Raw genomic sequence first — 26,150 nt, 5'->3', positions numbered from 1 at the left:
TCTATTTTGCCAAGATCTGCTCTGTGTTGATCATTTTCTTTTACATAACTTAGGTAATATCTATGCAAAAAAATCTTGCTCCATCTTAGGTTGTCCTTTTTCATACCTACATGCCTTTCGTTAGAAAGCAGTAGCTCTGCTACAACATGATGCAGAGAATACCACCATAGCCAGGATCGGGATTCCATACTTCCATCACCTCTTTCCTAAAGAGCTGTGATTAGCTTCATGTGGTTGCACAGAAGGCACAAGGAGATTTTCCAAGCATTTTAGAAATGTGATTTGGCTGCATTTCAAAATGTATCTTCCCCCAGGGTTTCTCTAAGCCTCATTTTCCTGATTGTATTAACAGAGAAACTGAGTGATTAGATACCTGGCTCAAGCTACTTGCACAAAAGAGTTCCTGAAGACTATGAACACCACTACTTCGAGGCTGGAAATCTGTCCACTTCTGCTTTCAAGTGAATGAGTGCAGCAGAGCAGTTGGTACTACGAGAGGTAAGGGCAGGTATGTTGACATTTCAAACACTCGGAAAATTTTCTATTTCCCCGAAGAAAGCTTGAGGGCCAAATAAATTCAAGCGATTAAACAACATGAGGATATATATCGTATTTATTTCCTTCTACAATAAGAATGCAAATTGGGGAGATCTGTAGGTAGAAATCCTTACTGTTCAGTAGGTTATCAGAAATAGAGGAAGCTTTAGGAATAATACCATATTCCTATATTAAGAAAATCCCCTCTTTGATTTTGATAAGAAAGCTGCAACACTTTCTTATGATGTAAAGGCTACAAAGTGGGATTAAAATGAGAACTCCTAGCTTTCAGAAAGCACATAGCAATTCTTTAATTGTTTGGATTTGTTGCTTTTTTTGTTTTTCTTCATGAAACAGGTTTTCTGGCATTTATTTCTCCAGCAAGGAAAGCAGGTAAAATCCAGATACTGATAGCAGATCCTGCATCTTCTTTCCAGACAAGGTTTCCTTGAGGAACCCTCTCAAGTTCCAAAAGTTGCAACTGACCCGGACAGTTCACTGGTTTGTGCATTTAAAGCCAGGGCATCACTGGATGTTAGAAGAGCACTGTCCTTTGGTCACACGACAGAAAGCCACCTAAGGATCTTCATGGCTCTCTGTGTCCATGCTGAAATTAGTCTCTGTATTCAGACTGTCAAACTGGATGATAGATTTACTTGCTATGAAATCACTAAGCTGGATCAATAATCAGCAATCATGGCACACTGCAGAAGGGATCAGGATATTTCTGTGGCGTCCATGCAGAACCTCACAGCAATGTACAAGTGTAGCACAGATGCTTAGACTCTTAGTTCACCTTACACAGTAGTGCACCGTTTCAGACATGTATCAATCTGACTTACTATTTGATAGAAATTTCTCACAACTCCCTTTCACTAAAAACTCTGAGATTAACCCCTTCTCTCCAGATGGAAGTGCTGTACCTGTAGTGTGAGTGAATCATAAATGCTCTCTCAAGAAAGGAAGATACTGGAGTATCTACTGATAACTGGAGTACTTTGAGATGCATTGTCCATATACACATTGATTACTCATTCTCCACCTTCACGTCTCTGATCAACAGGTCTCTGCAGGTGAATAGAAACCACAGTGAGTAAAATAGATTGGGTGGAGGGTTGTGCATTCCCATTTGTGTGGAACATGAGGGGAAGTGGTCCCAGAAGTTGCAGAAATGAAAATGCCTCAGTGCTAAAGTCTTTATGGCATATGATTTATGTGTCTTTACAGTATACAAGCACATAGGAAATATATAAACAAATGCACATATCAAATATAAACCACAAAGAACACTAGTTGTTGATGAGTAACTTCCTTTTCACAAGAAGAACTATGAACTCCAGAAGTGAGAACTGGCTGCACAAACCAGATGATTCTGCATTAGTCTTGCAACAAGCTGCTCACAGCTGTCTGTTCAGCTCTGCTAAGTAACAACGGTGGGGAAAATCACACTGCTGGGTGAAGTGAAAGGGGGGTGGATGGGGAAACAGGTCAAGGAAGGAGCCTCTCCTTCATTGTATAATCCTGAGTGCACACCTCTTTGCAGTGCTAATAGCGAGGTGAAAACTGCCTTCTAACCTCTCCTTATCCTGTTAGTGACTCAAACAGCATGTGAAAAAAATTTACAGGACAAGATTTCTATACAAACATAAAAGAAAAATACACACCCAAGGTATTTAAAGAAATACAATAATGGAAGTACTCTTGAAATGTGCTTCTTTATACGTTTCTTAGTTAACTGCAAGATTTGTTGGCTCAGTGAAAATATTTTTATAAACCTAATTCTGATTTTCACTACAGGGTCTTGTCCAATTAACTAACACCACTTGAAAGTTAATGCCAAATCTATAAAATCAACCTACAAAGGTCAGAACCTGCATTCATTTAGGAAAATAAAACCACGTACGTGCCAGTTCTGATCTTATCATTGTAGATCTGTACTTGATTTTAATTTGGTACATTCTTTTATGCTTGCTCCTGGAGCCAACACACGTCTAAGTGCCTCATGGTTTAGCTTAACAGTAGAGTTTTTGAGGGCTTTTCCCATCATCCATTAATATGGTGGTTGATTTCACTTCACTGGCAGAAATTACACATGAGGGAGGAAGGAGAGGATGAGGTTTACACTATCTGGGAGGAAGTTTGGGAAGAAACCATGGCCTGGTAATAGCCCAGCTCCTCCAAACACAAGAGAGTAGATCTAGGCTAGGGACAAAACATGCTCCACTGGTGTGTTCATATGATGTGTGTTCTCTAGAAAGGAACAGAGAGCAAGACCAAGTCTTTCTCTATCTCTTACCTCCTAAATGTTACCAATGACTAGTCATCAGGCTAAAAGCTCTCACAGCACTCTACTAGGACAAAACCCTGAAGCTGTTACTGAGTGCCAGAATTTGTCTTTGCCCTAGCCACATTATAATCAGTTTGGTTTGTACTTTGGTGTTCAGACACCTAAAAGCATCCTTCCCCTCTCCAAAAGTTGCTTTGTAAAGCCCTTTCTCCCCATTGCTGCACAAACAGGCAGGAAGCTGCACTTTAGGTCACTGTCACAGCTGGTTCTCAGGGGACAGACATCTAGACCAGTCCCCAGATCACTTGGTAAGCAGGACAAAATAGTCTCTAGGCTTAAGTAAGCAGCACAGCAGGGCTTTGCAGGGTCAGGTTGGTAATAAGCCTCAGTGGAACACTGACTATAGACAGTGCTTTTGTTTGGGTACTTCAGGCAGGGAAAGGGGGTTGGAAGCTACGTCATCCTGTGCTCTTGAAAGACGTTGGCCTGGTTTGTGCTTCGTTCTTGTACTGGCAAAGAATGTCAGCTCAAGATGTCACTTTTTCAACCAAAATAGATGTACCTGGATAATCTACAGTGCAAATGTTGTTTAGATGAACATGAAGGTGCCTTAAGCTGGAAAAGCTTTTGCACTTTCCTATTTGGCTCACTAATCCTAGCCTAAGTGCATCCTAGACAGAGGGCTTTCTCCTTTCACTACTAAAATACAAAAAAGGGTCGTTTTTGTGTTGAGGGAAGGCAGAGAGCTTGGTGGGTGTTTTCACCAAGACCATCAAAGTTCTGAGAAATGGGTAATCACTGTTCAGAAGCAAGTATGTGGCCTCCACTGTTTCCTAGATACCGTTACTCTCCAAATGGACATGTTTATGTGAGATCCGCTCCCACTTCCTTCCTCCTTGTTCCCCCATGTTCACCTCTGGCCAACACAGAATCAGAGAATCATAGAATCATAGAATCATAGAATCATAGCATCATAGAATCATAGAATAGTTTGGGTTGGAAGGGACCTTAAAGATCATCTAGTTCCAATCCCCCTGCCACGGGCAGGGACATCCCACTAGATCAGGCTGCCCAAGGCCCCATCCAACCTGACTTTGAAAACCTCCAGGGATGGGGCAGCCACAACTTTCCTGTGATAATGCCTCACTATTCTCATTGTGAAGAGATTCCTCCTTACGTCTAATCTAAATCTGCCCTTCTCCAGTTTATACCTGTTGCCCCTAGTCCTATCACCACAAGCCTTTGTAAACAGTCCTTCCCCAGCTTTCTTGTAGGCCCCCTTCTGGTACCGGAAGATCTCCTCAGAGTGTTCTCTTCTCCAGGCTGAACAAGACCAACTGTCTCAGCCTGTCCTCGTATGGAAGGTGCTCCAGCCCTCTGATCATCCTTGTAGCCCTCCTCTGGACCCATTCCAACAGTTCCATATCTTTCTTATGCTGAGGATTCCAGAACTGGACGCAGTACTCCAGATGAGGTCTCACAAGAGAGGAATGGAGGGGCAGAATCACTTCCCTTGCTCTGCTTGCCACGCATCTTTTGGTGCAGCCCAGGATACAGTTGGCCTTCTGGGCTGCGAGTGCACACTGCCAGGTCATGTTGAGCTTCTCATCGAACAGCATCCCCAAGTCCTTCTCTGCAGGGCAGCTCTCAATCACGTCATCCCCCATCCTGTACTGAAAATGGTGATTGCCCCGACCCAGGTGTAGGACCTTGCACTTGGCCTTGTTGAACCTCATAATGTTCTCACAGGCCCACTTCTCCAGCCTGTCCAGGTCCCTCTGGACGACATCCCATCCTTCTGGTGTGACAACTGCACCACTCAGCTTGCTGCTATCTGCAGACTTGCTGAGCACACACTCAAGCTCACTGTCAGTATTGTTGATGAAGATATTAAACAGCACTGGTCCTGGTATGGACCCCTGAGGGACACCACTAGTCACAGATCTCCATCTGGACTTTAAGCCATTGACCACTACTCTTTCAGTACGACTATCTAACCAGTTTCTTATCCACCAAACAGTCCACCCATCAAATTCATATCTCTCCAGCTTATAGAGAACAATGTTGGAGGGACCATATCAAAGGCTTTACAGAAGCCCAGATAGATCACATCCATTCATTTTCTCGTGTCCCCATCTCATTACCCCATCACAGAAAGCCAGTAAGTTGGTCAGACAGGACTTGCCCCTGGTGAAGCTGTGCTGGCTGCCATCAATCAGCTCCCCGTCCTCCATGTGCTTTAGCGTAGCTTCTAGGAAGATCTGTTCCATGATCTTCCCATCTGTGGCCAGCATAAGAGTGGAAATCATGTCTGCTCAAACAAAGAGCCTATAAGATGCCAACAACACAAAGATTAGGTATGATCCAGAAAAAAAAGATTGGCTATTTTTCTGGGCTAGTCAGTTCTTGTATGAATTGAGCTTATAAATACGTACTCATATTTCTTCTTAATTTGTTCAGTAAGAGTATTTGATTTGGTGTGGTAAAACAGATAGCTTAATCAATGCTGGCACTGCTTAATCTATGCTGATTTGTGTTCCTGTTTGCATATGAATTTATTCTTTACCAGACAATTAACTTTCTATATTTATAGACAGGTTTCTGGTTTTGCTTGTTTCCTGCATATTAACACTGGAAAGCAATGTTTACCCAAACCATATTTGACTCATGATACTTGGAATTTATGGTTAGTAATATTGTTACCAATCCAGAAATGGGGGGCACTGGGGGTGGGGGGGGGTGGTACAGGCTCATTTTCTGACTAGAAATGCATGTTCGGTTTCTTAGGCTCCTCTTCTCTCTGCTAAGTTATTTATTCACAGACATCTCTCTCATAGGATTCAGGAAAAGATCGACTCTTCTGCCTTGAAGCCTGAGATTTGACTCATTTTTGCTGGTTCTCTAAACTCCATCCTAAAGGTTTTATTCCTTTCTCTAGGTAAGTAAAAATATCCCTTCTCCAAGCATCTCTCTGTGGATAAAAGAACAAAACTATAGAGTGTTCTGGTAAGATTTAACACCCAAACTGTGGTTTCTTGCCACCCTGGGTGGCTTCATTTGGCTGGTATAACTGAATTTACTTGCTACACTCCAGCCTTGCCAGAACCTCAGTATTCAAGTTTTTCAAAGTATTTTCAGCCAAATTATTGTTGGCTGAAAGGCAGTAGAAGTCTATCCACTTCAGGAGAAAGGGAGGAAGAGGGGAAGGGGAAGAGCTTTGAATCAGGAATGAGAGAGCAGTTTTCAATAGTGATGCAATCACACAGCAAAGTATTTCAGAACCATAGGACTGTAAGTGTGTTTCATGATTCAGCCCCAGCCCTGCTTGATTGGCAGTTAAAATGTGAGCTCCCAGTTCCCTCCTGCCTCCACCAGAGAGGGGGGAAAGGGAAATGAGAAGAAAAAGACTTGTGGTTTGGAAAGAACAGTGCATTCCAATTTTAATTAAGAAACTTCCTGCTCACTTTCTAGGTGGTTAAAACTGGAAAAAAAAATGAACAGATATAGGACAGAACAAACAACACACCAAATCTTAAGGTTGGCTCACTCATACCTCTCCTTGGCTTATTCTCCCAACCTGGGGAAATTCCCTGTAACAACATGAGTAGACAGTGACAGATGGTTGTCAACAGAGAAGTGGAACTATAAATTGAGCCATTTTGTCATCTCTAAAGATCAGTGATGAATAAATATTTTATTGCATGTAAATATGTGAATGTGCAAAATATACGCTCATACATGAATGTAGTAGTTGGAAGAGGTAAAATATTACATATATATATCAGGCCTCAAATCCTCTTTAAGCCATGGGCAGATGAGTAGAAAATATATTCAAGAGCGCAACAGAGGCAAAGCTACATGAAGGAAGGTTTGCACTATCCCTGGCCTCCAAAATTTGGGCCTTTGCTTCTACCTGAGGTCATACTATGTGCTACAAGGGTCTTCTTTCCTCTTTGATTTCAACCCATATGACCATAAATGCTCAAATCATGCCACTAGCTGCAGTAAGAGAAGAGTTATTTGGATGACTTAAAGCTATAGAACAGGACCTGTATCACAGAAGCTATTTCCATTTGAAGAAGTATAGAAATTACTCAGTATCCAGTTCTGCAAAGAAGTGATTTGACCTTTGATGTGTATGGTATTGTATAGAATGTGTCGTTTGCCACAGGAAAAAGAAAAGAAGAGAAAGCCATAATAGGCATTGTGTATTTATCAGGCAAAAAGACACAGGAAGCAGCAAGAAACTGCATACAATGAAAGTGTGACATCTGTTGCTATTTTAAAGGGAGAGGTTGAGAAAGGTGTGGAGGAATGAGTGAGAATTTTTTTTCCGGAGGTCAAAACCACCAGCACAGGCCTCAAAGGTAGTTACAGATAAGGCAGATAAGAAAAAAAGCTCTTTACAGGTTTTTTATGTGACCCCTGTATCACATATAGACTATTAATAACAAGTTTCTTGTGCATGGCTCTGCAGATCCCTTCGACAGCTAAACCCACACATTGAGAATTTACATATATCTGTGGTACAATAGCATCTGACATATATTATGAAGTAATAAATGCACCCTGTCAATACATGCAGAATCATTAAGCTTTAAAATTTGGCAGAAAAATATAATGCTTAATGTGGTTTCTATTGGAAGTATTAAAAATGATTACAACAGAAAAAAAAACAGTTTTAAGTTTACCTGTAAAGAACATGGTAAACTGTGGTATTCTTAGAATCTATACCTACCACCTACTGAGAAATAGAGGAACTGATATGTAAGGGCTAAGCATTCCTAAGATCCAAGTTAATGTAAAGCTTGTGAGAATATAAAGTTTCCCTGTCAAAAACAGACAAGTGAGCTCTAGAGGCAATCGCCTCTGGTTTTGGCAGTCTTCTTCCACGCCTTTTAGGATTAATTAGCAAACATCTTATTAAGAGTGAATCTCATTTTTCCAGGCCATACACAGACAGAGCAGATAGCCCCTTTCTAATAAGTGTACATGTATTTACAGAGCTTAGAGCAGGTGTGCAGCTTTCTCGCAAGTTCCATTTATGGGGACTGAGAGAGAAAACAGCTTCCTAGAAAGTGTGATGAGAGCACAGATACATTTTGTCCAGCTGACAGTCAGTAAGGTGTTCCTTAACAAAGGAAAAAAGCCATACGATCACAGAAGGAATTTAAGGGATTATTCCGTACTTTATTAGGTCTCCTGCTTCATTCATCATCTGCCAAATGCATCAGGAACTCCAGTAAGAAGCTGACAATGCAGACTTACCTCAAATATCAGGAACTCTTCATTTCAGATTTCATTTTCCCCCTGTGAAATAACTGAGCAGATGCCTGCATAGGGCAGAATGAAGGCTTCTCTGAGGCAGTGTATGTCATATTTTGGTCTCAGGGACAACTGGCTGAGGTAGTCACAGCAGCTGAATGAATATGAATGGCACTGTTGCTTTGCTGGGGAAGTGAAAGCAGTTAAAAACAGTGCACTATACCAAGACATGATATAAATCATAGAGAGAAAACTGCCATTTGTGGTTACAACAAAGGAAGGCAACAAGTTCATAGCATAGGCTGTCTCAGGTGTTCCTTTCTCTGATGCACATGGCTTTACTCCATTGAAAATACCATTATCAGTCCAAGAAACAGATTTTGAGAGAAGCATTAGAAATAAGCCTGAAAGTTACTAAGCCTGTATCTTCCCAGGGAGGTAATGCAGCCTCCAATGGTCTGTACTAGGGACTACCAGAAGAGGCATAGCATGTTATCTTCAGTAGTACAGTCTCAAAAAAAAGGTCCAGGACATAGAACCACAGTTTGGATATCCTGGCATGCTGACTTTGGCTTTCATAGAAATAAGGTGAAAGGTTAGATGTCATTTCAGAGGAGAAATTAAACTTCATAAGGTGATGCTACTCGTACACCTGTAAGACAACAGAGTTTCCTCCCTCCTGATCAAGAATAAGGTGTCATGGTTGTAGCCAAAAAAGTGTAAAGGAGGAGAATAGGTAGTCAAATAAATGCAGAGGAACCCAGGAAGTTGACAACACTTTCCAGTATCTCCTGAGAATAATTCAGCTGATTTGTAAATGGACTTAAACAACTGATCAGCTGAAAATCTCTCTGGGCCATAAAGAAAATGCCTCCTGAAGCCAATCACATCTTATTCAACAGTTACTCCTGACTTATGCTTTACTGAACTAGGCAAGAACTTTGGCATTTGGTTTGATCCTGTGCTCTGCGAAAGCTGTTCTGTGAAAATTAAAGTTGGATTCAGTAAACACCCTATTCAAATTCCAGTTCAGCCATATTTTCACATTATTTGCTGAGTAACTCAGTGGACAACATTATGTTCTCACTGAGCAGGTATGATACAGTCCATAATTAAATACACTAGACCGAGCTTAAGAAAGCTGTTCATATATAACGCTCAGTAACTAGTCTCTCAAGTCAGGCACTAGAACAAACACAAGACCCTTCTATCTCCATGTACTAGTAATAGTCGTATTTGTTCAAAATACTCATGTGAAACAATTCCTTCATCCTTTCAAACTGCCACATGCCAAAGGCAGTTAATAAATGGGGACATTGTTTGCGGATGGCTTTCATATCAAAGCTCTAGGTAGTACAAGAGGCAAAGACAAACATTTTCTTAGTGGATTTGAGGAGTTTAAGTACTGCTGAACATGAAGAACCCACTCAGTCAGTAGCATTAATAGTTGCCAGCACATTCCCAAGGATATAATGATATTGTTTGCTGGAAAGATTTTACCGAGATAAAATTTTACCCAAATGTCTCTGTCAGAAAGGCAGTCTTTTCTAGGAATTCAGAGTAATCATCACAATCCTTGAGTGAGCAAGGTTCTGTGGTGCTTTGGAATGCATTTACCTTAGCCTGTTGAGAATGCCATTACCCCAAAACCTACTGCACTATGCCTGATCCACTTCCAAATATCCAAAATGGATATATGGAAATCTCTGACTGTTTCTTCAACTCGCCTCCCTCTGGCTGTGTGGACAACCATCATCATGTGCTAAAGACACTCTTGGGTACATAGTCCGGATGTGACATTGCCTGCCAGGGTGTAACACAGGAGACTTGTCAAGGCAGCATCTTTCCACATGCAGCAAATTCCTCTGAAGGAACTACTTGTTTGGTAAAATTGCCTGATCACTGATATGGGGAGCTGACCACAGCAGTCTAAAATGAGCCTTCCAAAGCCAACGTAGATAAACCTTGTCTAAGCAGCCAGTGGGGTGAAATGGTAGGGACAAAGGGATCCTACTGCACCTCATATATTTCCTCATTCACAGGAAAATGCCTGGAAGGAATTAGGGTGTGTTCCTCTAAAAAGGTTATATGGTTGATAACCCAACTTCTGTGCCTCCACACCAAGGCACACTGCGTGGATAACAAACAGGAGGAGTTGGAAGTCACTGTGCTAGCATCTAATCGCTGTCATTGAAATGTGGTGGAACAAATCACATGACTGGAGCACTGCAATCAATGGCTATAAAATGTTCAGAAGGGACCAGCAAGGAAGGAGGGGTGGGGCTTTGTGTAAAAAAAGTAAAAAAAAAAAAGATTGAAAATTAATAATGAACAGGTTGAGAGCCTATGGGTAAAAATTAGGGGCCAAACCAACAAAGGGAACCTTGTGGTTGGTGTTTACTACAGGACACCCAACCAAAGGGATTCTGTTGACAAAGCATTTTTACTTCGCTCTTTCATGGTCTGATCCTGCACTCTGACATTTGCTGGAAAAGCAGAACAGCAAGCTGTAAGCAATCCAGGAGACTCCTGGAGCATACCAAGAATAATTTCTTAACCCAAGTGATAAACAGCCCAACCCAAGGAGAAACATTACTAAGCCTGTTGCTTACAAATATGGATGAACTAAACAGACATGTCAAGATTGACAGCAGCCTAGGCTGCAGTGATCATCCCCTGGTGGAATTCACAGTCTTGAGTCATATGGGCTAAGTGAATAGAAGAGTCAGGACATGGCAAACTTTGCAGGAGAGCAAAATTTCAGAAGTTTGAGAGATTAGTGGATGGGACCTCCTGGGAAGCTGCCTTCAGCAACAAAGGAGCTGAGCAGAGCTGGCAATTCTTTAAGGACATATTTCTTACAGCACAAGAGCTCTCAAGACCCATGTGTAAGAAATCAGGAAAGGAAGGCAAGAGACCAGCATGGCTGAGTAAGGACCTCTCGCTCATACTAAAGTGCGAGAAGGAAATGCACAGGCAGTGGAATCAGGGAGATGTATCCTGCAGAGATGCTCTTTGGATGTGTAGGGATGGGATCAGGAAAGTTAAGGCACAGCTGGAACTGAATTTGGCAAGGGATGTGACGAATAATAAGAAGGGTTTCTATTTGGTACATTGGTCAGAAAAGGAAGTTTAAAGAAAAAGTACTGCCCTTTTGATAAATAAGACAGGACAACTGGTGGCAACGATCATGGGGAGGTTGAGGTACTCAGCAATATTTTGCCTCAATTTGCAATGGTAATCTGTCTCCCCACATCTCTCAAGCTCTTGAACCCTAAGGCAGGGACTGGGAGATTGAAGTCTTTCCTATCAAGGCACCTCAACCAAACAATCTGTTCTGTGCCTCAAGATGAAAAGGAAACGCAAGGAGACATAGTGCTGAGAAAATAGTGACTGCAAGCCACTGAAAGACAGCACAGAAAAAAATTACAAATAAAAAAAGTAAAGGAACTTCTGCACAGGGTTGAGAAAGGAAGCATATGGAGCATGTGCCACTGTTCTCTCCTGCTTTTCACACCTGGGTCCAGACAAGCCCACTAAATGCCTTTAGGGTAAGCTTTATTGAAGGTGAGTTCTGAATATGCTGCTTTTGGAGCAGCTTTCAGAACTATACAAATCAAATGGTCAGGGAGGCTGATGTGACAGTAATTTCATATTGGATCACCATATTGCTGCAATACTATTATTGGACTCTTCTGGCTGCCTTTGCTGCAAAGCATGGACCTATAAACATGTTAGTCCTTTGTAATGTTGAAGAAAGAGACCCTTAGTAAGTGTACATATGTAGTTGTTGGTAACTGCAGTCCATTGGTGTTTGGATAAAGTTATATATTGTGTTTTGAGTGATAATTGGACATTATACTGATACTTGAGCAATTCAGAAGCTTCCACCTCTACACAATGCATATCTTAACATCTATAACTAATAAAAGGAAAATACAACAGTACGAAGTCAACAATAAGTTACAAGAGTGCTTTTATTAAGACACCAAGACACCACTAAACACACTCAGATTGTCATAAATGCGGTTTCTGCTGAGCATGCAAGGTATCAAATACAAGCTACTGTTTTGCATTTAGTCCTGAAGAATAGCACAAAGCTTTTATAAGTGGCAAAACTCCACTGAAATCAACAGTCAAATCTTGAGTTCCGTTACTTTCAAGTTATTTGGGATCTTACATACTAAAAACTAGAAAAATATTTATAGCAAAATAGCTTATCCTTTCACTGTGTGCAGAAAGCTAGCACATTGTATATTTGAGAGAAAATTGGGCAGAATTTAAGAGACTAGTTCATAATAATAAAAAGCTAATGACCATGTTCATCAAACTTTAAGATTGCAAAAATAATTTGCAGTTCCACTAATGAGCTGCGACCAAAATGGATCTGTTTTTTCTATCAGGATTTGGCAATTGATATCTCAGCAAGGAAAAGATGAGTCAAAGATTCTTACTCTGTATAGATTCACTTGAATTAAAAACAGAAAGGAAATGACTGTTCTGAAATTTATTGATGTATTTAAAGGATGTTTATATAACCTACAAGATCAATCAGTACGTTTTGCAATATGTAGTAAAGAACAGTACCAAAGTGCTATGGCTACTAAGAATATCTGTAAGTCCAAATTAAGGACCAGTTTCTACTGAAATGTTATTTATAATGGTTTACATTGAGCTTAAAGAGGAATTAGGTTTTTGACTGTGAATTATTGGATTACATGTGACTCAAACATGGCAGACTCTGTCCACGTGTGAGCGGAAGTACATACAGCAATCGGAACTGAGGGGTGGTGGTGACAAGTTACCACACTGCTTTACTCTCCCATCTTCTAACAAGCTCACTAAAGTGGAGGTTTGGAGCAGTGGAATGAAGAGGAATGCCCCAGGAAAGAGTCCTGCAGGAGATGCTTAGTGAGTGGAAAATATTTTTGTTCTAGTTTATCCAGCTGAACAGAGTGTTGCTGTATCCAATGGAGCATGTAAGCTAAATGTTTGCTGCTGCACTAATGGTAGGGTCTTGCAGTCAGGCAAAGTTCAGTTCAAATTTATAAGTATTCCATTGCAGTTGTGGTGCTGTCACTCATCACAGCACAATCTGTAGCTCGATGGCACAGTCATTGTGGTCCAGTTGAACAGGATACATAAGTACCAATTAACTTATCTGGAAAAACAGGGACTACCAGTAAAAAAAATAGTTTCTTTTTTCTTTGTTTTATTTTCACTGAGTCCTTGTGGATTAATGCATTTACAATCAAATCTCAAAACTTGTGCTGAAGAACAGTCTGAGTAGATTAAGTCCCAGATTCATGGTGCTTTTTCTTTATTTGGTGGTAAATCCAACACTTGTTCTCCAGCCCCTGTATACTTAAGGCGTTGCACAACAAGGTCTTCAATTTTGCTGCAGCATAAAGTTTCAACCTCACCTTAAGTACACAATGAATTGCAAACTGAAACAGAGATCTTTCAATAGGTTTGCTGATTTACTTCCTTTAATATTTATAGAAACATGAAACTTGTTAACAATAATGGCACAAGTGATGCTAAGATGGACACAGAGCAAACAGGCATAGTGGGAGAACCATGTGTTGGAGCTTTAATAAAGAACCACAAAGTGTTTCTTTTTTCTGTCTATCTTAGCAGAAAAACCAAAATTCACTTCAACCTTGAGCCAACCTTCTTAGGACACCAGGAAAGAGCCGAATTGTTGTTTGGGTTTTTTTTCTAAAAAAAAAGGGATATGGGATCCTTTTATATGTGACGTTAATTTGGAAGAGTCAGTGTTGCAATGAGTCATGACCACCATTAGGAAGAGTAATGACAGGCAGGCAATGAGTGAAGACAAGCTTCAGTTCTACGTGAGACATGACCCAACTAGAAAAATTAAAAAAAAAACTGATCATGATTGAGAAAGGTAATCAACTACCTCCCCAAAAAGTAAATATATAGGAAAGAAGAGCTGAGTAGTTCCAGCATTTAAAAGGAGCCATTAGCTGATTATGTATAAGTGCTATTAGCCTGACAATATCCTCTATGCTATAACACGAATGTATTGCACTCATTGCACAACTCCAGAATTCCCCATTACTATCAAGTGTTGCAATCAAAAGTGACCACTTATGAGAGCAGAATGATGAATGAAGACAAGTATTCTTCTCTCTGTGGAGAGATTCAGAGTCTTCATAAATAGGTTTTAATTTAGTGGACCTAGATATATCCTTTACACTGGATCATGCCTCCCACGTGGGGCTTGTGTCCGTGACAGAATTGTACAGCTGCTGGAACTGCACCGAGGAGTCCCAGGTGCCTTCCCTTTAGGCTTCTGCCCAGTCTTTGGGAAGCAACCAGAGCATCACCCTCAGCAGCCCATAGATGACTGCGAAGGGTGGTCCCTGTAACGTAATACTAGAGCAAACAGAGCTAACAGAGCTAACTATTCAAGATTTTACGAGCAGATAGCTGGCACACAGTTTTCCCTGTCCTTTCTGTGTGATATATGTTAAGAGTTATCGTACTTAGTGAAGCAAATTAAATTATCTGCAAATGCCATCATGATAAGACCAGTGAATTTACTGTGGTCATGACAGCTGCATTGTCATATAGAGGGCTCCATCAGGAAAGAGTTACCCACTAACTCTAGTAAAATAAACTTGTTCTCAGGAACAGAATTTGATTAGATCTGGAGTAAACATCCCTGAGTTGTGAAGCAAGGTTCTTTTTCAGCAAGCGACCTTTGTCACCTGCCTCTCCTCCTCTTAAAGGGACAAACATACAAACGAGTAGCTAGAATGTGCTCGTTTTATAGAACAACTGCTGAATCCTATGGCATTCTGGAAAAGTGATAAATTCCCAAGTTGTAGAAGCAGAATATGTTGTAGGAGTTAATGCTCATCAGAACTGTCTTTTCAGACCCTCTGCAGGCACTTCTAAGCACTGCTTATATATTATCAGTGTTTCAAGCTCTTTATGTTTAAGATCCCACAATTCTCTTGAAAAACAGAATCTCTCCCAAAACAAAATTAAACTCAAGCTTTTGCAGAAAGAGATCACTTCTGAAGCAGATTCATAAAAGAGAGTGGTAAAGTTTCTCTCCTTTGTTCTACCAATCCATGACCCAAACCAAAAGTGATATGCTTTCTGTGGAAATGGTTATTGGTGTTCTTCTAAAGTCAAGCATCATTTAGTCTTACTGAGACCAAAGGAAGATGAGGAAGAGAAGGCTGTCTTCCTCCTCCATGGTCTGCAGTGTTTGAGAACAGTCAAGAATAGTAGCAATTTCATTTTTACTTCTAAGACCTTCACCACGGCAAACACAACAAGGGGTTCAAACACCCTTAAACAGGGGACCCTCATCTGCAACCATTTCAGGAAGAGCTAAGCAGCCAAAAACAAGTAACAGCTCATTATACTTACATCTGGTAACCTGGAAATCACTAATCATAGAACACTTGGTAGCTGAAGTTGTCAGACTTGATTCTGAAGTTGTATCTTCCCATCTTTCGCTGGTACAGGAAAACGAGAAAGCTCACAACTCCCAGCACAAAACCCAACACAGCAAAGGCAATGAGTATGATGTATCCAACTCCTATCCCAGCCTCCTTCTCTCTCTTCAAATCAGATGCTAAAATAAAAACAAGAATGTGAAGGAAAAAAAGCTTTGACATTCCTAAATCTTTTCCTGGGGTAAGAAATCAACACTGCCTACAAATCAGCTAATGTGCAATGCTGTGATACAGAAGTGAATCAGCCTTTTGGGAAGGGTGATTCTCATGGAAAGGTCTGTGATCTACAGTTCACATTCTCTTCTTATATACAAGTGTAGAGTCTCTACAGGTATGAGTGTGATGTATCTTTGGAATTGACTCCACAATTTTCTGTTAAAATAAGAATTAATGGATCGGCACTGGTGACTTTTTGAAATACTACCTTACTTTCAGAGTGACAATAGAGGTGAAACTTTCTCCCATCTTAATCCTGTCCCCGTTAATCTGTGATTATTAAAAACCACTTGATTTTCTTTTATCTCATAGGTAACACTTCTTGTCCCTGCCCATGACAGGAGTGTGTGAACTGGATGATCTTTAAGGTCCCTTCCAACCCAAACCATTCATTGATTCCTTAAATACAAAGTATTTAGGAAAGGATTCTCCACGTGTACTGGGTCTCTAAGCCACCATTCCAGTCAGCAGAGATCTGGCTGGTGCAGTCAGTGGAATCAGGTAATTGAATCACACTGAAGTGGTCACTGTGGGTTCAACTCTATAGTCTGACCATAGGCATCCAGGGCCACCTGAGAAGCCCAAGGGTGTCTACATCTGCATAGGTCTAGCAGACATGTCATGGGACCTGCAGGAGAGCGGTGTTGTTTTGGAATAGCATTCAGACACTGCGGGGAAGGAAACAATGTGGTGTCATGGGTCACGAGCACTAAAGGTCTATGTGGGGGTAAGAGTCAAGTACCTCATTGCCAGTTGTCTCCTTAGGCATGCACACTTCCAATTCATTCTTGTAAAAGCTTGATGCACCTACAAATATCTCTCTTTGCCTGCATAAATTTTCAGGATAGCACTTACTTAGCCAAGCATTTGTGCAGTACTGGAGATGCACAGAAGAGAAGTACTAAGGCATGCAAGCCTGTAATTAGAGACAAGATCTTTGGCCAAAGGGCACTGTTGGCAGCCACAGAATGATAGAATCATAGAAACATAGAATCACCAAGCTGGAAAGGACTTCTTGAGTACAACAATTCCTATCTGCCACTGATAGTGACTCGGCTGCTGGATGAGGGAAAGGCTGTGGATGTGGTCTTCCTGGACTTCAGTAAAGCCTTTGACACAGTTTCTCACAGCATTCTGCTTCTGAAACTGTCAGCCTCTGGCCTGGACAGGCGCACACTCTCCTGGGTGGAAACCTGGTTGGATGGCCGGGCCCAGAGAGTGGTGGGAAATGGTGTGAAATCCAGCTGGAGGCCAGTGACAAGTGGTAACTCAAGCTGCACCAGGAGAGTTTCTGACTAGATATCAGAAAGAAATTTTTCACAGAAAGTCTCATCAGGCACTGGCAGAGGCTGCCCAGGGAGGTGGTTGTGTCACCATCCCTGGAAGGGTGTAAAAGACAGGTAGACGAGGTACTCGGGGACATGGTTTAGAATCATAGAACAACCAGGTTGGAAGAGACCCACCGGATCATCGAGTCCAATGACTTCTATCAAACACTAAACCATGCCCCTTAGCACCTCGTCCACCCATGCCTTAAACACCTCCAGGGAAGGTGACTCAACCACCTCCCTGGGCAGCCTCTGCCAGTGCCCAATGACCCTTTCTGTAAAGAATTTTTTCCTAATGTCCAGCCTAAATCTCCCCTGGCGGAGCTTGAGGCCATTCCCTCTTGTCCTGTCCCCTGTCACTTGGGAGAAGAGGCCAGCACCCTCCTCTCCACAACCTCCTTTCAGCTAGTTGTAGAGAGCAATGAGGTCTCCCCTCAGCCTCCTCTTCTCCGGGCTAAACAACCCCAGCTCTCTCAGCCGCTCCTCATAAGGCCTGTTCTCCAGTCCCTTCACCAGCTTCGTTGCTCTTCTCTGGACTCGCTCCAGAGCCTCAACATCCTTCTTGTGGTGAGGGGCCCAGAACTGAACACAGGATTCAAGGAGCGGTCTCACCAGTGCCGAGCACAGAGGGAGAATAACCTCCCTGGCCCTGCTGGTCACGCCATTTCTCATACAAGCCAAGATGCCATTGGCCTTCTTGGCCACCTGGGCACACTGCTGGCTCATGTTCAGTCGCTGTCAACCAACACCCCCAGGTCCCTCTCCTCCAGGCAGCTTTCTAGACAGACTTCTCCTAGTCTGTAGCACTGCACAGGGTTGTTGTGCCCCAAGTGCAGGACCTGGCACTTGGCCTTGTTAAACCTCATGCCATTGGACTCAGCCCAGCGGTCCAGCCTGTTCAGATCCCTTTGCAGCCTCCCTACCCTCCAGCAGATCGACACCTCCTCCCAGCTTAGTGTCATCCGCAAACTTGCTAAGGGTGCACTCGATGCCTTCATCCAGGTCGTTGATAAAGACATTGAACAGGGCTGGACCCAGCACTGAGCCCCGGGGAACCCCACTTGTCACTGGCCTCCAGCTGGATTTCACACCATTTCCCACCGCTCTCGGGGCCCGGCCATCCAACCAGTTTTCCACCCAGGAGAGTGTGCGCCTGTCCAGGCCAGAGGCTGACAGTTTCAGAAGCAGAATGCTGTGAGAAACTGTGTCAAGTTCAAGAAGACTACATTCACAGCCTTTCCCTCATCCAGTAAGCTGGTTATCTTTCCATTGAAGGTGAACAGGTTAGTTTGGCAAAACCTGCCTTTCATGAACTACTTGCCTATAATAGAAGAAAAATACAATATGCGGAGTCAGGGCCTGTCTCACGTTCCAAAAGAACATTGTGACCGTCACAGCAGAGGAGAAAAAATGCCCTGAATCCATTAGCAGTCCAGCATTAACTTATCTCCACAGTCAGAAGAGCAATCAGTGACCAGCAAAACAGGCAACAAGCAGGAGGAAAGAGGGTGCCTTCTGTCTAATCACAGTAGCCATCTGTTAAATCTCTAATGTTGGTGTGTACAAACACTCTTGATGAGTGTTTTGACGTAATAAGATATGAATGCAAGTGGCTGGAGTAGGCCAAGTGACTAAAAATGTTAGAGGACACAGTTGCCCTTGAAAAACATGACTCAGTAAATGCAGAAGAGGCAGATGCATAACAAATTAGGCCTTTCTTGTACACAGTGCTGGTGTTCATTCTCTATTAACTTGTACTGTACCGCTCCACCAGATTAACAAAGGTCTTGTGCATCAGCTAGGCTCTACCTCCTTCCCCCACAGCAGTAACAGCAGGGAGTCTAAAGAAACAAGGCAATGAAATCTCTTATCTCCTCTGATTTTGAACTTCAGCACTCAGTATAAGTGCCATCTAACAAAAATGTAAACACTTGAAAAACTGATTGCAATCTAGAAGATTCAAACTGCTTTCACACTACAATTGTAATAATTGCTACATTTTGTGGCTGTTGTACTTGCTACCCTGTGCAAATAGCTACACAAAGTACTTTCTTCCCTTCCCTTTTTCCATTCCCTCTACAATCTAACAGTCACTCCTTCAAGGAGGGCCCATGCTTTTCCACACTGCCACAGGGCTTCAGTAAGGAAACCCACTCCTCAGAAAAATATGCAGAGGGCAAGAAAACCTTGTATCACTGGTTTTCAGGTGCATTTGCCAGTGAAGAAGAATCTTCTCTGTCCCCTTTTTGTCAGAATCTATTCATAACTCACCAGCCGATTTGCATAGTGGTCCCCAGGACGTTCTATGTGTAGCAATCGTTTCACCAGTCTTCAGAGATCGAGCTGCATGGCATCTCTGCAACGATAAGTCAAACTCCAACAAGTAATTTGGCTTACTAATAAAAAACACGAAGTCTTACGATGAGTATGTGAAAGCCCAGTGCTGTTCTCCCTCATTGGGTTTTTGTTTCTTAATGTTGTTCTTTTTTAAATTGAAACAAGCACCAAATAGAAGCTCAAAAGAAATGGCATTAGGGAAACATCCATATAAAACCTGTAATAAGTCACACTGCAAAATATCACTGTGAACAAACATATCACACAGAAGATATCTTTGTTTTCATTAACTTTCTGTTTGTTTTAGAGGACCCTTGTGGGAAAATAAACTTCTCACTATTTGTATATGCCAGAGTTTTGCAAACATTTTTGTTTGGATGTTTCCAGGCTGTGCAGGCACAGTAGATAGTGCCACCATCACCAGCAAAAGCAGCAGCAACTTTCAGGCTCTACCAAGCTGTGTCATTTTGAAGCAATGCAGAACTCTTCAGTGAAATGTGAACCCCTACTAGTTTGAAAGCCCTGTCCTGTGAAATGTTGGATATTAGCTGCTTTAGCTTTGTGTGAGCAGCACTTGCAGAACACACAGCACATTCATCTTCTGCACACTTCTTGGGTAGCACCATTCAGTTTGTTTGCTACATTTCTGTTTTAAGTTGCAACCTAGAAGTCTCTATGGGAACCATTGCCTGTTGATGTTATTCAAAAGATACCATGAAACTCCTGGAAGTGCACATAAAAACAGAGAGGCTGCAGTGCCATACTATTATCAGCAAAAGAAAGGAGGGAAGTGCAAGGGTGTCTTACCAGCTTGTCTCATCAGTGTTTTCAGCCTGATTACACTGAAAAAATCTGTACAATCCACTGTCAGCAATAACGTCTTTAGCTGGGTCAGCCCCCAGATAAAAAGACGTGTATCTGTGACTTTGGCCCACCCTCAAATAGCTTTCCCAGCTAGGGAAGTTCATTAGAGAGTATAGCTACATAGCTACTCCCGGATGTAAATGATATTTTGGCTTCCACATTGCCACAGAGCAGCCACATTACATCAAACATAGGCTTTGTTTGATGTAAAAAAAGAGGCTCCTCTTTCCACTCAAAGTCACATTTCTTACTCATTTCTTGCTATGTTTCTCCCCAGGCTGGCTATTTTTTTCTTCTCTGAACTTTAAAGCACCTTACTGTCTTCCTCCAAGAAAACAAGGAATAAAAAGATTGGGTAAGAAAAAATAATACAAGATGTAAGTCTTGACTTTGTGGGCAAAAGGCTGAAGCAAATCTGCCCTGAAGCAAGTCAGCATCCTCCAGAGCAGCAGACGGATCAGAGGATCAAAACTCAGACCCTGAGCTCTCTCCCAGTCACCTCACGTTATTTCCAAATACACTCTGCTCTTGCCTCAATTTTCCTTGATCTTTGTACCTCCTGCTGCTCCCCCTCCCCTCTTTGTAAAAACCATTGTCATGTGCAGATGTGCCTTGTACTTGTCTTCCCTGTATAATGCTTTAATCTCAATTTAAGATATTGAATTCCCTAACTTTTCATAGGGGGTAAATTATGCATAGGAGGAAGAACTATATATATCATATATACATAAATAATACAGAATTTAATAATACAGAATATGTGAAAGTGGAGGGTCTCGCTTATGAACTCTCTGTGCTTGTTTACTGCAGATGTCAATCTCAATCTAGCCAATCTTGGGCCAGCAGAATTAACCCATCACAGACCCCTGTAATTCAGCTCAACACCAGTCCTTTAGCTGACCCTATTCCTGAACTCTAATCCATACAGCTAAAGCCTGCTCTTACAGCAAACCCCACAGCTCCTAGCAAAGCAACTCCTTAATTCATTACAGCAGACATATAAGCCCACCCAGTGTCTGCCTTGCCCACCCCTTTTATTCTCCTGCCTTGCACCCATCCCTCTGTCCCTCCTCAGCTGTGCAGAGAACAGTGAACTGGGAGAAGGCATCACCTCCTCCAAGGAACAGCAGAGGCTGGGAGTTGCTGAAGCACTGATTTTTAACACTCAAATTCAACCGTGAAAACTGGACCCACCTTTCCATCTGTCAGCTGTGTTTCCTGACTCTACTTTTTTTTTTTCATCTGGAGGAAGCTTTATACTTGGAGATGGGAAACAAGTATCTCCTGTGAGCCACATTTAGTCTTTTAGGAAGAAATCATTTGCTTTATAATGAGCTTAAATAGAGTTATTTAGAGCTAAAGGAAAGTGTTCAACAATGGAGGAACACCAAACTGCTAATGAAAACATCCTTGATAGAAAAAGAGCTGAGAAGACTGGCAGAGGGAGAGGAGAATTCCTGTGTGTCTGCTATAAAGAAAAAAAAAATCATCAGCAAATCCTGGTTTTTCTTATTTCTATGGTAGCAATACATTTTTAGAGGAAGCAGTGTGTATCATTTACTCAGAAGTGAAAAGAAACAAAGCACTGCTTTGGAGCACAGACAGTTAGAAACTGAAGTTGTTATCAGAACATTCCTTAATTTATTGCTTTATAAAGCAATGTGTTTTTTAAAAGCCGTAATATATTCTATCAGAATTACAGCTCTAGAAATTTAGTTCACTGAGCTTCCATTCCTGATACCTAAACTCTGACCTGGAGAGGCAGATCTCTGCAGGGGGCGGAAAGGACAAAAAAAATCCCAAATCAATTTATTCAGACTTTCCTGCAGGCACTGCCAATATGGGAGCTTGCTTTTTAGGGACATCCATCTGAGCTGACACATTTCTGAAGAACCTGTTTCATTGTAACATCTGTTTATGGCCTTCTAGCCACCATTAGGCAGGGGCAAAAGTTTCGGTTCTCAGGTTTCCCAGCTTTAACACTCATTTCTGTCCAAGTTCCTTGCTTTTAACTATGAGGATGAGGAAAAGGAAGAAAGGCAGATACCCTGTGTTTGTAGCTCTTCCCCATTCCTCCCTGCTTTCAGCAGAAAATAAAAGAAAACATTGAGAGCCATTTTAAACCCTGTTTGGAGGCATTACTCCTTCAATTCCATTGCTGGATTGCATATAGCATGTCAGAGAAAAACAGCATGTCACAGCAAAATACTCACTGTCCTACAGGTGCTTCCTGGTGTCTCCATACAAATACGTATTTTGCAGTGTAGGTAAACCACGGAATTGTTGACAAAGGAAAAAATCTTCATCTTCAACTGCGCTTTGCTTGAATTCCCATTCTCTATCAGTGTGGTGTATGTATCTGGGATGGGACAGCTGAAAAGGAAGGGAAAAAAAACATACATAGCGCTAGGGCTATGGAAGGCATTTTGTGGTTATAGCAAATAACTCAGGTTATAAGGTTCCTCTAGAAAGCCACAGCCAGACCTTCTGTGAAGCAACTCTTCAACAGTGCAGAGGTGGTAAGGGGCTATTTGCTGCTTCATTCTTAATGTAACCAAATAGAATAGGATATTTGAGAAGCGGTTGGAGAGTTGGAAAAAAGGGAAAGAGTGACAGAAAGTCTGTCTAGCTTCATCAGACACAATGTGAAAGAACATCATATTAAAAGGCACAGCTTCTGTTACTGAGCAAAAAGACTAATGAGTGATCCCATTTTATTATCTAGCACTCGTTGATGTTAGGAGTGTTTCTCTTGACCACATCAGCCTTTAGGGAATGCATCAGATCAGTCTGGGTCTGGAAGTGCCCACACAGACCTCCATTTCTGTCTGGGAATTGTTGCTGCCCTGCAAAAGCACAAGGACCTCACTCAGCATGGGCACTGAATGAGGTGTCAGACATGTGGACCCCTGAGCCCAGCTGGGACAGGTGGGGCACAGAAGGGCTTTCTGCAGAGATCACCTCTGCTACCGTCTGGGAGGTTTCTGCGGGGCCACACTGCATTCAGAAACTACTTTAACATGAGCAAAAACTTCTTTACTGCGAGGATGGTGGAGCACCAGAACAGGCTGCCCAGAGAGGCTGTTGAGTCTCCTCCTCTGAAGATATTCAGGTGTCTGCCTGTGTAACCTGCTCGAGGTAACCCTGTGTTAGCAGAGGATTTGGACTGCATGATCTCCGGAGGTCCCTTCCAACCCCAACCATGGTGTGATTCAGTGTGACTATCTTGTATTTTAAGGTGACAGCCCAAGGAATGTGACATTGGGGTGAGATCAGGGATCCAGACAGGGACAAGCCTCCTTTTAAACAGAGGTTGCTATAACATTGTCTGTGAGCCACAACATGGGGGAATTAACTAACCTACACCTTCACTGAAGAGAGTCACATAAGTTCTTGGTAATATCTGAACCACAGAGAAATAGATGAAGCACACACTTTTCAATGTTCTTCCACTACTGACTGCCAAAACTACCTGTTTCCTCCTGTCAAAAGTATAATTCCTTTTCAGAACTATGGGGCAAGCAAGCAAACTCAAACAGCTACCACATTGCCCTTTGAAAATGCCTTCCTTTCATACCTACCTTCGTCATACAAACGTGTGACCAGTCAGAATGGTAAGGGACAGTGTAAACGAGTGATGACAACACACATAAAAGGCATTCAAAATACAACACATCAGTAGTCAGCACCACTGAAAGATGGCACATGCTGTTTGCAAGTGGCATTGGTGTACCTGTTGCTGATAAAAGTAAATGAGAGGGGATCCACTGAATTATTAGTTGGAGTTGCCCAGCAGTCAGTGAGGACCACCTTGAGCTTGTTGTCTGCTCTCTGGATCCCCACTTCGATCAATATTTCATCACTGGCAGAGACACTGAAATTTTTTGGTATTGGGGAGTTTCCAATAAACAACTGCATTTCTGTTCTGAAGTGTCCAGATCCATGCAAATCCTCAAAGACGGTGTAAAGTCTGAAACAACAATTAATTTCCTTTTAAGACCACAGATTTGACTGCATGTTTCTATAAATGAGTGCCTGTTTCTCCACCTCTTGTGTATTTAAGTAGTGAAGAGTTATCTGCAGCTCAAGATCTTAGAATACCATTCAAGAGGAAAGGGTGAAAAGTTTTTTGTTAGGAGAGGTAGGGAGCATGGAAACACAAGTGGGAAAACCCAAAGAGTGGAATGTCTTGGCAATGCAAATAGAGCAGAGAAAAAATATTTGAGTGAATATGAAAGGGAACAAGACTATAAGCTGTCTTAAAGTTCAAAGTAAGGAGAACAGAAGCTTAGTGAAGAAATGAAGGGGCAAAAAAAGTTAAGGAGAAGGCACAAATCTGAACAGTAAGTGAGGGACATGAGAAATTTTAAAGCTCAGTGAGAAGGGGTCTAACAAAGACTTTGTCGGGGGATAGAAAGGAAAATACAAAGTCTGAAGGGTTAGGAAAGAGATAGTTTTGGTGATGATAGGTTAAGCATGATGGTAAGAGAGGAGCGAGAGAGGCAAGAGAGAGGAGCTGCACCTGTATGAAGGGAGAGCATCAGAGCAAAGCTTGTGCTGCAACCTTTTCTGTGAGCCTGGGCTTCATTTTTTGTGAACAGTGGATTTGATTCCACCTTACTTCAAGATGGGGCCTTCCATGAAAAAAGTATTTGCATTACATATTCTCTCCTTTCTTCAAGCTGATCAAATAAGGGAGTTAAATTTTGCCATCCTCAGCACCCATATAGCAGTTTGCTTTCCTGATTCAGTTGAAAAGATACATCATTGCTATCTTCCAAAAGCAGGAAAATACTGTTATTGCTACATGTGATTGCCCAGGAAGGCAAAAAGAAGTCAGGAATTCTGGCTCTGGAACCTGCACCAGTAGCTCCCAGAGTTTTATTTTCATCTATGGTTTAGCCAGGCAATAGCCAAGCTGGTTTGTTGTTGGATCTATCGACACGTTACTGGGATCACCTGAGCGCAGGACTCACAGGATGGCAGACTAAGCATAACAAGTACTGTCCCTGGATACGTTAAGAATTTTTCTGATGCCGCAGCACTCGGCCACACAACAGCATTTCAAAGCAGACAGTTGTTACCCTTCTGCAATGTATCCAGAGGAAGTCAAGAGTTCGTTTTGAAACACACAGTGAATCGGACTTGCAACTTTTAAATGATGGATGATTCCCTGAGCAGAAATATCATTCCGAAGGATTGTTTTCACTACAGTATTAGTCATGTTCTGGAACAGAGAAAGAGGAAAGCAGAACTTGTGAACATCAGTGCATGTAGGGACATAACAGTTACAGGCTTACTAGTTTCGAATGCTTAGGAATTCTTTACTCTTCTAGCTGAAAAAATCAAGCAGATTAAACTTCTTGTATCTTATTTTCTGGAGAGTGAAGCAATGAAAATCCATTAGCCTTCCTCTTCTTCCTTAGGCTGCTCCACAAGGGAATTTCTGTACTTTGGCATGGCCTGATCATAGCATTTTGTTTGGGATCCAAAGAGAGAGCCATCACTCTTTGTCCCCAGTACTGGTAGCAAGTGAGCTATTTGTCTAATTATGATAAATAAATTCCTTTTAAAAAAACAAGTTTCTGACAGCTGCAGAGGGAACCCAGAGGTATAGGAAGTGGCTCTCAGTTTGGAAAGCCCCTGAGTTTTTCTGCCTGACCCCAAAGATTATCATTCTCTTTCTCACTTGCTCTCCTCCCCAAACAGCAAGTTACAGAAACAGAACTTTCCTCAAATAGGAAGAGGTTTTCTCTCTCCAAAGAAATTTTTTTGTCCAATATTTCAGCAACTAATAGACTGTACTCCTAGCTAAGG

General features: G+C 42.0%; 1 protein-coding gene across 1 annotated transcript in view; it reads right to left on the bottom strand.

The window, feature by feature from the left end:
* Positions 1 to 15,499: 15,499 nt before the first annotated feature.
* UMODL1 (uromodulin like 1) overlaps positions 15,500 to 26,150 on the bottom strand; it is a 54,033-nt gene continuing 43,382 nt past the window's right edge. Inside the window, exons 17-21 of the mRNA XM_069853528.1 lie at positions 25,418 to 25,560; positions 24,067 to 24,303; positions 22,547 to 22,706; positions 19,404 to 19,488; positions 15,500 to 15,707 (exon numbers count right to left, since the gene is read on the bottom strand). Coding sequence (XP_069709629.1) covers positions 15,520 to 15,707; positions 19,404 to 19,488; positions 22,547 to 22,706; positions 24,067 to 24,303; positions 25,418 to 25,560 — 813 coding nt within the window. The 3' untranslated portion in view covers positions 15,500 to 15,519. The remainder of the gene's footprint in view (positions 15,708 to 19,403; positions 19,489 to 22,546; positions 22,707 to 24,066; positions 24,304 to 25,417; positions 25,561 to 26,150) is intronic.

Source organism: Phaenicophaeus curvirostris, chromosome 1 (genome assembly GCF_032191515.1).
Source record: "Phaenicophaeus curvirostris isolate KB17595 chromosome 1, BPBGC_Pcur_1.0, whole genome shotgun sequence".
NCBI classification, from domain to species: domain Eukaryota; kingdom Metazoa; phylum Chordata; class Aves; order Cuculiformes; family Cuculidae; genus Phaenicophaeus; species Phaenicophaeus curvirostris.
Note: the sequence above shows the minus strand (reverse complement) of the source record. Positions and strands in the feature narration are given on the sequence as shown.